Source organism: Mustela nigripes, chromosome 8, assembly GCF_022355385.1.
Source record: "Mustela nigripes isolate SB6536 chromosome 8, MUSNIG.SB6536, whole genome shotgun sequence".
In the NCBI taxonomy this organism is placed as follows: Eukaryota; Metazoa; Chordata; class Mammalia; order Carnivora; family Mustelidae; genus Mustela; species Mustela nigripes.
The window spans coordinates 87,268,720-87,282,373 of NC_081564.1; the positions used below are offsets into that span (position 1 = coordinate 87,268,720).

The window sequence follows — 13,654 nt, forward strand, 5'->3', positions numbered from 1 at the left end:
TACTGAAAACGATTCAACAAAGAACTGGTCCTCCGCTAATTTACCCACCCAACAGCTTGTTCGCACCTTTTACAATTTTACTCAGAAAATTCTGTGCAATTCTCTTTCCTGCTTCATAAAAATGAAATGTAAGTGGCTTAAAGTTTAGTAATCTTCTCTTCCTTGTTATCTCCTTCTGAGAAATTTACCTTTAAAGTTATGCAAAATACATTTTTAGGACAGTGATTCTCCACTAGGAGTGATTTTTGGACACTTGGCAGTATCTGGAGACAATCTGACTGTCACAATCAGGGAGGGAGTGCTGACATCTGGTGGGGGGGAGAGGCCAGGGCAGACTCCCGTACAACACAATGGACACAATAGAGCCCACAAAGGAAGGAAAAAACTTTTTTTCCAAAAATATCCTATTACTATTTCATAAATGCTGTTCTTTCCTACAGATAGAAACAAAGAAAGCACACGCTAAATCTTAAAATTCTAGAATTACACATACCATGGGAGAGGAAAAAGGAACAGGTGAAAGTAGACCTTTGGCATCAGTTAGCCCTGATGTAAGGGTGCCAGGTTATGAACTCCTGATGCTTTATGGCCTGTGACTAGGTAGAGGGACAGATCAGGTGTGCCTTCCTACTGTAAACCACTCCTCAATCGGAACACTATTTTATCTTCTGGCACACCACCAACTGGCAATTTAGGAGTAAAATATCTTATTAATAAACATCACTTTCAGCTTTTTTAAGACACAGCTTTTTTAAAAAGTTCTCAGCAAAAGTCCCTTGAGGTAAATTGTAATTCCGCTGAGACCAGGCTGTGACTTCCATTTCCCCTCCAACTCTGTAAGAAAATTAGCATCACTAAACATTCTCCTTTGTTTGGGGGGAGGAGCAGGGGAGGGGGCGTCGAAGGAGGGTAAGGTTGCGTTCGGATTTACGGTTCAAGCTCGCCCACAGTGATAAAACAAATCCAGAAGTAGCAAAGGAAAACACCGTAGAATTCACTGCAGACATTGTAACCTAAAGCCAAGGACCTCATCAAAGCAATGTTCTCCTTTAAGATAGGCCAAGTTCGTCTACAACTCCCAAAGCCCAAGCTCAAGTCCCACTGGCGGTTCTCACCACCACCCTTCCTTCTGCATCAGAGCCTCACGCAGGCGGGGTTGATTGCCCAGTCCCGAGAGTCCAGCACCGCACCTCGCCGCGCTGTCCTCCCCGGATGCGGTTAACAATCCCCGCACTCCTTCCCCGAGAACAGGCTGCGCGTGGGGGGTGCGGGCGGGCCTGCGGCTGCCGGGGGCGGCGGGGGCGGCCTACCCCCAGACCTCGGGACTTAGGGTCCTCTCCCGTGGGATCTCACAGTTCTCAGGGCGGGTGGTCTCCAACCGGCTTCTACTGGGAATCCGAGTTCGAGGATCCTGGTCTCCGATGGAGCCCCCAGCCCCGGTGTAAACCCATAAAGGGTCATTCCAAATCCTTCCGCAGCAGCGCCCCCTCCCAGGAAGGCAGCTCCGGACGCGAAGGTGCTCCCCACCCCGCTCTAAGCGGTGCTCCCGGCGCGCGGAGGGAGGCAGCTTCCGCCGGGCGCCCGCACCCGCACCCGCCGCTGCTGAGGTGGCTCGCGGGGCAGCGACGCCGGCCGACGCGCGGCGGGACGCTCCCGGGGGTGCACGCCCCGGTGTGCAGACCCCGCGGCCGCTCCCAGGCGTGCGGAGCGGGTGCCACTCAGGTGTCCGGATTCGGGGGGCGCCCCCACGTGTGAGCACAGGTGTGCACCCACAGGTGCCGACGGAAGGAACGCGCTCAGGGGTGCACGCACGGGCGAGCGCGTCCCACACTGCCGCACACCTCGCCCGCGCCACGCCGCGAGCGACACACGGTTCGCCGCGCGGAAACCCCAAACCCAGCCCGCGTCGCGTCTCTCCAACTCACCTCCTCCAAGAACTTGGTCAAATCGTACACCTTGTGGTGCAGAATCAACCAGGTGCTCTTGCTGTGGTTGTGCTTCTGGATCTCTTCCAGGGTGTAGTACTTGACAGTCTGGTCCGACTGCTCGGCCATTTCGGAACGCGGAGAGCCTCGGGCCGTGTAGACACCAGCGGAGCCGGGAGGAGCGGAGCGCGCGTCTCAGCTCGCTGGGCCCGGGACATTCCCGGGGCCCGGCTCGGCGCCCAGAGCAGGGCGGCCCGCGCCGCGGAGGGGGCGGTGGCGCACGGCCTCCGATGAGTGGACAGAACGCGTGTCACTCAAGGGGCCCGCCCTCGGCCGACACCGTCCGCCAACCCGAGTGCGCCCCCGCCCAGCGCGCGGGCGTGCACTGGCTGCGGAAGGTGCCCTTCAGGCCTCGGTAGTTGGAGCGCGCGGAGGGAGTGGCGAGCTGGGGCGGGGCTTCCGTCGCGTCTGCGCAGAAGGCTGAGGGGCAGGGGGCGGAGGGCACCCGACGTCGGGTATCTGCGTGGGGCGGCGGTCCAAGGGTGGTCGGCGGGGGCCAGCGATCGCACGCCACCCTCGCCTCGGTTTCGCAATCGGGTCAGACTGGCCAACCCTGGATGTCACTGTGTAACCAAGTCGCTCCGCTGCGAGTCTGTTAACTATGAAAATCTGTTCACGTGATGGGAGTCCCGAGCCTCGGGGACTTAGAACGCGCAGTGCCATCACTCTGCGTCAGAGGACGTGTGCTGCCCAGCATCGTCACTCGGGAATTGTGCCGGACATTCCCCTCCCCAGGCGTATCCAATTCTCACAGGAAGAAAACCCAGGGAATTATTTGTGCGGTACAAAGAAAAAAGTCCTAGTTTCCCCTCAAGCTCTGAAGCGCTTCTCGGCTGTTGACCCAGACTGGGCGAGTACTTGCGTTAGGGTCCCCTCTGTCTCTTCCCAACGGTGTGCTGTTTACATAAATCCCAAAGGATCAACAGCACTAGGACTCCAGAACAGCAACTCCCCAGCTTAGGGAGCACTCATAGGAAGATTTGCAAATGGTTGGGGAGGTATTATCAAGTCATCTGTTAAGGTCCTTTTCACCAACGGTAGTGAATTCTTTAAAAGGGCCTACACAGCAGGTTACACATGTAGGTCATCCTCCTAGAGACTCAACACAGCTCGTCCATGTTAGAAGCCTCATAAATGTTAGTTCCCTTCCCCCACTGCTTACCTCCTCCAAAGGAATGCATGGCCATGGAGAAGGAAACGTTTTTTCCAAGCTTTCTAAATAGCCTTTACAGATGATGGAATACACTGGTCTTCATATATTGAATCAGCCTTGCATTTCTGAATACACCCCACTTGTTTATTGCTAAATTATATTCTGTTAAAGAATTTTTTATCTGTGTTTGTGGGAGAAATTAGTGTGCAGTTTTCTTTCACACAATGGTATTTATCTGGTCTGGGTATCAGAGTAACACTGGCTTCAGAGAATGAATTGGAAAGTATTCTCTATTTTTCTATTTTTCTGAAGAGGTTTGTAGAATTGGTTTTATTATTCTTTAAAAGTAGAATACGTAGAGTTCTCCAAGGAGCTTGCAGATTTCTTTTTCAGGAAGTTAAACCATGAATTTAATCTCCATAACAGATACAGGACTATTCAAATTATCTGCTTCATACTGGGAGAGTTGCCGTATTTCATACTCTTTGAGGAATTGATCCATTTCATCCATTCATAATACTCCTTTATTAACCATTTGATGTCTGTAAGGTTTATATTGATATCCCATGTTTAATTCCTGATATTAGTAATTTGTGACTTCTCTCATTTTTTGGTTGTCAGCATTGCTAGAGGTTTGTCAGTTTTACTGATCTCTTCAAAAAGCCAGATTTCTTTTTGTTTTTCTCTATTTTTTTCAACTTCATTAATTTCTGTATTAGTTCCATCTGTTTACCTTATGTTTATTGTTCTTTTTCCTAGTTGCTCCAAGCAGGAGTTTAAATTATTGACTTGACACTTTTTCTCTTTTCAAATGTTTACATTTCATGTTATAATGCTCCTATATATTTTAAAAATAGTAAACCAGATTACACTACTTCCCTAAACAGTTTTTAGAACAGCTAAATCTTCCCATGACTTCTAGCAGAGCACTGACTCTCTTAAGATCATGGCTATATCTATAATCCACCATCAATATTGTTCCAGATTTCAGTCTCAGTTCCAAATCCAGAAGTGGTTAAAAACAAAACTTTGGCACTAGTGACCTGGATCCTGCCCCTGGTTTAGTGATGATTTATTCAGAGATGCATAGCTATGAGCTTGTCAGTTACCTATTCTAGACATATCACTTATAATATGCTTAGGACAAGGTCTGGCACATAGACAGAATTCAATAGGTTTCAGCTAGTGCTGCTATTATTATTCTACAAGGCTTCCTTTTTCTAAAACACAGGTATGAGGAAACATCCTATATGGCAGGTGCTCCAAGGTGAAGTAAATCTAGGCAAATTTGGAAACAAACCTGAGAGATTAAAGAACACAAATACTTATAAACTCCTGACTTCCCCTCCAGCAAAGACATTTTTATAAACATTTGGAAAACCAACACCACTTCTAAAGTTCCTCAGGTAAAATGTACTGTAAAAAGCACTGTTTCTTTTCCACTATAAGCCAAAAATAAGCAAACATAATTACATTTTTTATTCATTTTCTACTTCTGTCAATCATGCACAAGATGTCCTTGAACAGCCTTTCCTTGCCCACTGATAGTTAAATTCTCCATTATACAGGTAAACCATAGAGAACTGGTTCCCTCAAACAAATGGGCCCTTCAACAAAGATGGGACTCCCAATTCAAATATCTACAGATAATTTGCATTATATCCAGGACTTTTAAGTACTATATTAGCAAAATTTAACTTTCTCCTTCAAAAAATATCTAAAGTTCTCATCTATATAGCCTATTTTGTTGATTTCTAAATAGTTTCCTATTAGCAATAATTTCCAAAATTTTCTAAATATTTTACATTTTTATTCATTTTCAAATAAAGTACGTATGGCTTGAGGCTGTTTCTATCCATGTATAATACCAAATGTCAATTGAGAATCTCTGTTCAATTGGACTGCAGAAGCAGAAATGAGGAGGAGAGAGCAATGGGTATTATCTGATCACAAAGCTCATCAAATGTCTGAAGTTCATTGCTGAAGTAGGGCAATTTTCCTAACTTCAAACAACATTATATATCTTATTGTAAATACATTCTTAGGCACATTTTCCTTGTATGTCCTTCTTTAGAAGCAGGCAAATAAGGAGAATGTTTGATAGTAGGAGATGGCTGCAATATTATATTTTTTAAAATCTTTTTGTCTATAGCACAAATAAACAGAACAAGAGCAAAATGGTATATATAATGAAAATTCCAGGTATCCTATTTAACTTTGTAAAGGGTTTAGGGTTCCAGACAGTTCTATGAAACAGTTGATGGTGTATTTCCGAAGTAAGAAGCTTGCAAATTATCCAAGTCATCCTCAGAATTGATATCATCACCAAGTCCCAGAGATTTTCCCCCTTAAATATCTAATGAGTGGTCTCCTCTTTTTTTTTTTTTTTAAGATTTTATTTATTTATCAGAGAGAGAGGCGGGGAGAGAGCGAGCACAGGCAGACAGAATGGCAGGCAGAGGCAGAGGGAGAAGCAGGCTCCCTGCTGAGCAAGGAGCCCGATGTGGGACTCGATCCCAGGACGCTGGGATCATGACCTGAGTCAAAGGCAGCTGCTTAACCAACTGAGCCACCCAGGGGTCCCGAGTGGTCTCCTCTATTATCCCTAGTACCATTCTGCCAGATCTGCCTTTCATGATTACCTGCCAACCTGCTTACAATACCTTGACAGGTTCCCCTTCTAGTCTTCAATTCCTCAGGTCCATCTTCCATAGAATAATGAATCAAAATTAAAATCTGATTACATCACTACTTGCCTAAGACCTTCCAAGGTCTCCCAGTAACTAAAGTTCCCATTCCTTACCAGAGCATCCAAGATCATTCAAAATCTGCTTCATTCCTGCTCCACCTTTTGTCATTTCCAGCTCAAACCTACAGCCTAACCTAGCAACAGTGAGATCTGTCGCTGGAGACACAGCATCCTATCCTTACTTCCATACCCTTGTTCAAGTCTCCTTTCGCCAGAGGACTCTCTTCATTCCTTTCTCTTGCCCTAGAACTCAGGGCCCTTTTTGACTCAGCTTAGTAGTCAACACTGGAGGAGGCACGTGCTGATCACACTCCTCCCCTCTCACTAATGCCCACTCAATATTCCTTGATTCTCTGATTATCACACACTCACTAAGTCATCAGTCTACACTTCTGCCCTTCTCACTGGGCCAAGAGTTCCTCAAGGGCAGGGATAATTGGTCACAGCTGTGTCTTCAGCAGAGTGCCCAGAACTCAGTGTATGCTCAATAAATGTTTTTGGATGAATACGGGTAGAAACTTACATAGAAGATTGCATGTAAGTACCTGGAAATGTCACAATTTTACTTTAACCACACTGAAAAATGTGGATTAATTTATCTGTCACTAGCAAGAGGACTAGCTAAGTTTTCTAACTTTTCCCAAGACACATACTAAAGATAAAGCTGTTTTCTTTCTTTCCCAGGCTAGGACACACAAAAAAAGAGAGGCTCAATGCAGCAATAGCATGAAAATAGTTTAAAATGAACAATGTGCACAGCTAGGAGCAATCCAAAGTGCTCAATGCGTCTGCCTAAGTGTACAATGTGAATGATGGAGAGGGCGGGGGAGTTCTTGCGAACTGGAAGCGCCATGCCAGAAGCAGTTAGTTACCTGAATAAAAATATCACTTCCGATCTCTAAAGCTGATGCTACAAAGTAAATATTAGTCTCTGGATATCTTTATTTCCCTAGTCCTCTTACTGATTACAGATATCACTCCCTGTCACCCACCACTGCTCCTTGGCACTCTGGTTTAAGTCTGAAGATATAGCTCTCTCTTTGCTTTCTTACAGCAGGGCCAGAATATTCCAATGAACTCAGCGCTCCTAGAAGAGCTCCAGGCACACAGCAGGCGCCTCATAAATACCCGTCAAATGGAGGAGGTGCCCGAGATGGGCTTGCCGCCAGCTGCTGCTCCACAGGGCGCTGCACAACCTTCCAGTCAGGGGCGGTTGGGACTCGGCGGGCCCTTCCTGGGAGGGAAAGGGCGCACTTACCTAGGTGAGCGCTGAAAGCAGGCCAAGGCCTACAGCTCCCCGGTAGCCACACCGTGCTCTCCCTCCACAGCTAGAAGGCCTCTCGCGCCGGAGTTCCGCTTTCCCGCTGGGGCCAACCCCAGCTCTTCTCTAAATGAACGCGAGGCGGCGTCCCCAGTCACCAGCGTTGGTGGAAAAAGCCGAGGTGCGCAAGGCATGCCGGGGAAGCGCGAGGCCCCTGGGGCGTGTCGGGGGTGGGGTATGTGGGGCATGCTGGGAGCGCACACGTGCCGCACGTGCGTGGGGCTTGCAGGACTTCCTGCGGCGCCAACAACAGCGAAGGGAGTGCAAAAGAGGCGGCTGAGGAGTGTGGGTATCCCAAGAGGGCACATGAGGCGCGTGGGGCACGCTGGGAGCACGCGGCGCACAGAGCATGCTGGGGCGCGTGGGCCTGCTGGGAGGGTGCGTGGCGCGTGCTGGGAGCACCGCCGAGAGCTGCCAGGAGAGCGCAGAGGCGGCGGCGGAGGATCGTGGGTGTGCCAGAGAGCACCTGAGGAGCGCGTAGCATGCTGGGAGCACGTGGCGCGCGGGGCGTGCTGGGGCGCGTGGCCTGCCGGGAGGGCGCGCGGGGCGTGCTGGGAGTACAGCCAAGAGCCGGGAGGAGATCGCAGAGGCGGCAGGTGAGGAGGACTGCGAGCCCTCCGAGCAAAGGGCGAACGTCCCTGTGGAGATGTCAGCGCGAGGGATGCAGAGAGGCAGCACGGAGGCCCTTGTGGGCCCCGCCATCTGCCGCGCCCCTTCCTCACGCCAGTGTGAAGGCCTGTGGGTTCGCCTCACGAGGCGGCGGCTCTGAAGGCGCTGCAGGTTCTCTGTGAGCGGCAGGGAGCGCCGGCGGGGGGCCCGTCCCAGCGCCCCGAGAAGCGCAGCGCATCTCCGCGGGGCGGGCTGCTGGCGCGTAGGGTGGGACGCGGCCCGGACTCCAGCGCGCCCGGCTCATTCCTGGGGGCCGCGCTCAGACAGCGTCGTCAAGCTGAAGAAAGACCTGGAAGGGCTTCCTGCGCGGCCCGTCCCCGCCCGGAGAACACGAGGCCCGCGGGGGGCGGGGTAGGTTACGGGGCCCCTGCGGGCCCCTGTGGCTTGCTGACCGCACGTGTCGCCGGCACCTCATCCCGCGCTGAGGCTGGGCGGCGCTCTGCGCGGCTTCCGGGGCAACCCGGCGAAGGGGGACCTGCCCAGAGCGCCGCCGGTTTACCGCTCCTGACCTCAGAACGCGCCCACGGTCGCGCCGAGGAACGGCAGCCGCCCCCGGGGTGCGCCTCAGCGGGGCCCTGGTGCTCCCGCGCGGCTCTCTGCCCGCCGCCGAAGGCCGGCGCGACCTCGCGGCGCCTCCGCGGGAAGGTGTTAAAATCCGCAGGAGTCACCTTGGGGGAAATAGGTCAGACGTGGAAGTGGGCCGCGGGCCTGCGGCTCTGAGCTGCGTTCTTCCGCGCGCAGCGTGTGCTCGGCCGCGCCGTCCGGAGCTGCTCGCTTGACGCTCTGCCTGGTGCGCTTTGGTGCCCTTTATCACAGGGCTTCAGAGAAAGTGGGTTTTAGGCGAAATTGCGAAGGAGGTTGTCTTTGTCTTGGAACTTGTACTTTTTTAAAAAACCTTTTCATAACAGTAAACGTTAAAATAGAGCAGGAAAGCGGAAGGAAGGACAGTTTGTACTTCTAACGCTGTGGGAAATCCCATTGATGAGGTCATTAACAACGTGTGGGAATTTGTGTTAACCTGAGAGTCGTGTCCGTAGGAGAACCAAGGGCCCCTCTAGAGACGAAGCTTTGAAACACTCCTTGAATGAGGAAGCTGCATGGGAGCCAGCCAGAGGCCACTGACCGCCATCGCCTTAGACCCCAACACATGTGGTTCCTGAGATCCTGCGTAAGACTGGTCGTATTCCCGATTCCCGGGCGGATTCGTGATTACGTTTCTTCTTAAAGGGAGAAAATGTGTTGCGGTTTAAAAATCCGAAGTGTTAGACTCTCCGTCACCTCCCCCTGCTGTGTGTGTGCATGTGCGAGAAGCTGAGCTTAACTCCGCCACGTGCGCATGCCAGTTTTCTCTAATGCCCAGGACAGACTGCGGAGGTATGCTCTGTGAATTACCAACTGTGAAACGGGTCCCAAATAGAAGTTTTAAAGCTAATTAACTGTGGAAAAGGAAACTGGATAACAAAAATTAGACATCCTAGTAAATACTTCTTTTCATGTAAAAAGATGAAAAAATATTCAAACTTGAAATGCTTTAAAGATAACCTGAAGCAACAGAAGACTTCACTATACATTTAGATTTTCAAAAAATTATTACTGTCATAGGAGATACTTTTTTTTTTTCTGAAAACAAAAAGAAACTTAAGAATAGCCAGGAACTTTAACTTTCTTAAATGAAGACAATGGGATAGAAATATATCTAGTATCTAGATCAGAGTAGGCATTTGATAAACAGTAGCTCACTTTTGTGTTATTACACTCAAGTTATTTTACTTATAGTGTAGAACTTCAGCCTTGTAATTCTATATTATCTTTTTAGAATGATGAAAAATTTCCAGTATGTATTGTGATGTTGCATAACTGTGATACTAAAAACCATTGAAATTGATAATATAAAAAGGTAAACTGGAGGTTATTTGTATTACATCTTAATGATGTTTGTAACATGTTCTAGCAGGTTAAAGATTTTATTTATTGAGAGAGAGTTTGTGTGCATGGGAGAGAGGGGCAGAGGGAGAGAGCACCTCAAGCAGTTGCCCCACTGAGTGTGGAGCCAGGCTTGAGCTCAATCTCACAACCCTGAGATCATGATCTGAGCCAAAATTAAGAGGCATTTGCTCAACCAGCTGAGCCACCCAGGATAAACAATTCTTAAGGGTAAAGTGGTAATGATATTTAAATGCTAAAATCTGCTAATTTGTTTTTATTGCCTTATTCCAATACAACATCAAATATTCTGTGATGGGTTCATATTAAAACCCTTTGATAAGATAGTTCAATGCTATTTTATTGCTGTTTGTTTATTTTTAAAGGCCTGGCAGCTGAGACATTCGGTCAACAGGAAAATATGAATGATTCTAGGCAGCAATCACTGTTCTTCATCACATCTCCAGATTTACACAAACTCTGTGCTGTCAGGATAATATTGAGTAATGAGGTGGCTGATACTGAGATTAGAAGTACACAAATGAAGATATGCAGGTAAAAAATCCATTTTATAAGTAAGGCTTTCTAAATTTTTTGAGACCTATTAGAGCTGTTCTGGAAGTATCTCCTTTAAAACAAAATACTCTTTTATTTAATCTGTGTATATAGCTTTAAATAAAGGAATTCAGTTTTGTTCTGACCAGATAGATTGGATTACATTTAGGGAAGGACTTAAAGTATCTGTGATTGAGTGTTACGTTATTGAATTTTTATATTTGTGACTTCTTGTGTGATCTTTTTAAATTTTTTATGGACGTTGATAAATTAGTTTCTCAAAAACTTAGAGGTAGAAATTAATAAATATTTACAGAGTACCTGGTGTTTATGAACACTTTAGGAGATACTATAAGCATTTTTGATTAATGCAGTTTCTTAATTTGCAGGTCAACATAAGATAATTTCTGTAAAGTATTTCTCCAAGAATTATTTTGAAATGACTGACCCAAGATTGATTGAAGCCTAAAGTATAACTCCATGATTGCTAAGAACCCACCATTTATTAGTCCATTAAGTTGTTTGAGTCAGTCAAAGAAGGACTCTTAGAATACAGATAATATCCGTAACTGAATTTCTTGGAGAGGAACAAACGCAAGATTGCTAGGAGCCAGAAATAAAGAAGATGCTTTTGGGGGTGTCCTCCCATTTTTCTCTCATTTACAAAAGTTTTCTTCTCCCCAATGTATAGTTTTTCAGTAAAGTACATCCAGGAGCCTGTACTCTTTGTGCTAAGGTATAATTTGATACTTACTGGACATTTACTTGTGACTCCTTTGGGAAACAAATGGGTGGGAAACCTGAGATTTTCTCCTGTTTACCCTCAAATCGAAGGTGGCCATGCCCACAGAGTGAAGTGTCTTGATTCATTGTAGGCATTGTAGGCTTAGTTATGTCAAACAAAGGCAGGCCTTGCAAAACCAAGTATCTGCTGCATCTGGTTCTGCACCAGGGGTCTTAACAGAAACAGAAGTGCCCATCTAACTTTTTGAGGTAACCCCTCCCCACTACACACTCTTATTTTTTTAAAGTTTGTTTCCTTGATACTAATTTTGAAATTTTTCGTGTGTTTTATCCACCTTTTCCTTGATCTTTGAAACAAAATTCTTGATGATAATTTGAATTGTGATTTTTGTTGTGAGTTCATTTGGCTGTTGAATACTAAAATGAAACCACTACCTACTTTATTTAGGCTTGGAAAAAATTTCTTTTTTTAAGTAAAAGCATCTAGTTAGTAGTTCTAACATTGAAGTAGTTGATAATATCACTGACAGATAAATCCTTAGACTCTTGCCTCCTGACTACCACTTAAAAAAGGAAAACAGGAATAGAAGAGCTGGATTCTTAACAACATTAAGATATCTTCAAGTCTCTCTTTGGACAGAAATGGAGTTTTAAATGAGAAATCTAGGTTCATGGATGAAAGAGATTGGGAAAATCAGATGCAAGGACAATATTTATATCAATATCTGAAAGCTTATAACATTCTTAAGTCTTGGCTGAGTGGCTAAATGTTCAAGTTACCATGTTAAGTGTGAGGAGAGATACAGAAGTCTTTATAACACAATGCTTCCCTAGGAAAAATGTAAACTTTTGAACTAAGCAATTTTCAAAATGTTCTGATGGGTAAAATCAGACAGAAGGCAAGTCCACTTAAAATTTTATGTTTCATCTCTACAGACAATTGCTGTTTTTGCATCAAGATATTCTTACATCACCTGTGCCTGGAAAATTAAGCCAAATTTGGGTAGTGATGGCGGTTAGTATTTTAAAATTTTATGAAGTGTTATTACTAATTATTGGGAGCAATACTGATAAGAAATAATTCAGGTATTAATTTTAGCTCAAATTGAAGGTGGTTTATGAAACCAAATTACCATGTTATAGTTTGATTGAACCATTTATAGACTTTAACTGGTATACCTGATGTTTAAAATTCATTTTTGTGGTTCTAATTTAATATTTAGTTTGTCACAAGCGCTAAGATAAAGACTATTAATGAATAAAATAGAACATAATTTTAAGAGCATGGCCTTAATCTTTTTTAAAATTTTATTCTTTAGAATTCTACTTAATATAAAGGAAGAAATTTCCTATTCCAATACATCTCCAATTGTTTTAAAGAACTTAGATCAACAGTTTATTTATTTACATTAAATTTGATATTTCTTCCCCCCCCCATATTTGTTTATCTGTTTAAGAGAGATGGATTGTGCTCCTGCTTGCATGCACACACAGAGGGAAAAGGAGAAGCAGACTCCTTACCAAGCAAACAGCCCAACATCGGGCTTGATTCTGGGACTCTGGGTTCATGACCTGAACTGAAGGCAATGATTAACTGACTGAACCACCCAGACTCCCCAACAGTTTTTATTTTTATTTGAAATTTTATTTAAAACAAAATTTTTAGGGATGGCGGCTCAGTCAGTTAAGCCTCTGCCTTTGGTCCAGGTCATGATCCTGGAATCCCAGTCCCACACTGGACTCCTTGCTCAGCAGAGAACCTGCTTCTCCAGTTGCCTGCTGCTCCTCCTGCCCCTGCATGTGCTTTCTTTTTCTGACAAATAAATAGTCTTTTAAAAATTTTAAAAATTTACACATAATAAAACTACAGTAAGAAACCTATTTCCCAGTGCTGTACGTCACTGGAAATGATAATGAAAAGCCAAAAATCTTTATAAAAATTATATTATGCTCAGATTTTTATCAAAAATCTTTCTGAAAATCCTCATTTTCTGAGATTTTAGTTCTTCAGAATCCAGGGAAATGAACATTTATTAATACTAACAATCCAGGGCGCCTGGGTGGCTCAGTGGGTTAAGCCGCTGCCTTCGGCTCAGGTCATGATCTCAGAGTCCTGGGATCGAGTCCCGCATCGGGCTCTCTGCTCAGCGGAGAGCCTGCTTCTCTCTCTCTCTCTCTGCCTGCCTCTCCATCTACTTGTGATTTCTCTCTGTCAAATAAATAAATAAAATCTTTAAAAAAAAAAATACTAACAATCCATCAAAAAATCTTTAGTTCCTTTATTTTTCTTCTAAGTTATATCATTACATATTCATCTTTTATTTTCTCATTTTTTATATCATTTTTAAGAAAGATAGGCTGTTGATGGACAAGTAAACACTACTACCTCTTACTTGTGTTCCTCTCTACCTGCAAATCTTTATGGAACAGAGGGAACATTGTTTCAGAGTTCTTGTAAATTCAAGCATCCTAATCTTAGCAAGAATATTAAATGAAAAGTAGCCATCTAAAAATGTGTTTTGCTTTCTTAAAAGATATTACATACCATAAGTTTT

At 45.4% G+C, this 13,654-nt stretch overlaps 2 protein-coding genes across 2 annotated transcripts in view; one reads left to right on the forward strand and one right to left on the reverse strand.

The window, feature by feature from the left end:
• Positions 1-2,188, reverse strand: part of LOC132023686 (cytochrome b5) — a 37,099-nt gene extending 34,911 nt beyond the window's left edge. The window contains exon 1 of the mRNA XM_059409827.1: positions 1,926-2,188. Within this exon, the coding sequence (XP_059265810.1) occupies positions 1,926-2,054 (129 nt within the window). The 5' untranslated portion in view covers positions 2,055-2,188. The remainder of the gene's footprint in view (positions 1-1,925) is intronic.
• An 8,033-nt stretch (positions 2,189-10,221) lies between these two features.
• The window catches only part of C8H18orf63 (chromosome 8 C18orf63 homolog), a 36,374-nt gene continuing 32,941 nt past the window's right edge, over positions 10,222-13,654 (forward strand). Inside the window, exons 1-2 of the mRNA XM_059408079.1 lie at positions 10,222-10,355; positions 12,036-12,114. Of these exons, the coding sequence (XP_059264062.1) occupies positions 10,222-10,355; positions 12,036-12,114 (213 nt within the window). The remainder of the gene's footprint in view (positions 10,356-12,035; positions 12,115-13,654) is intronic.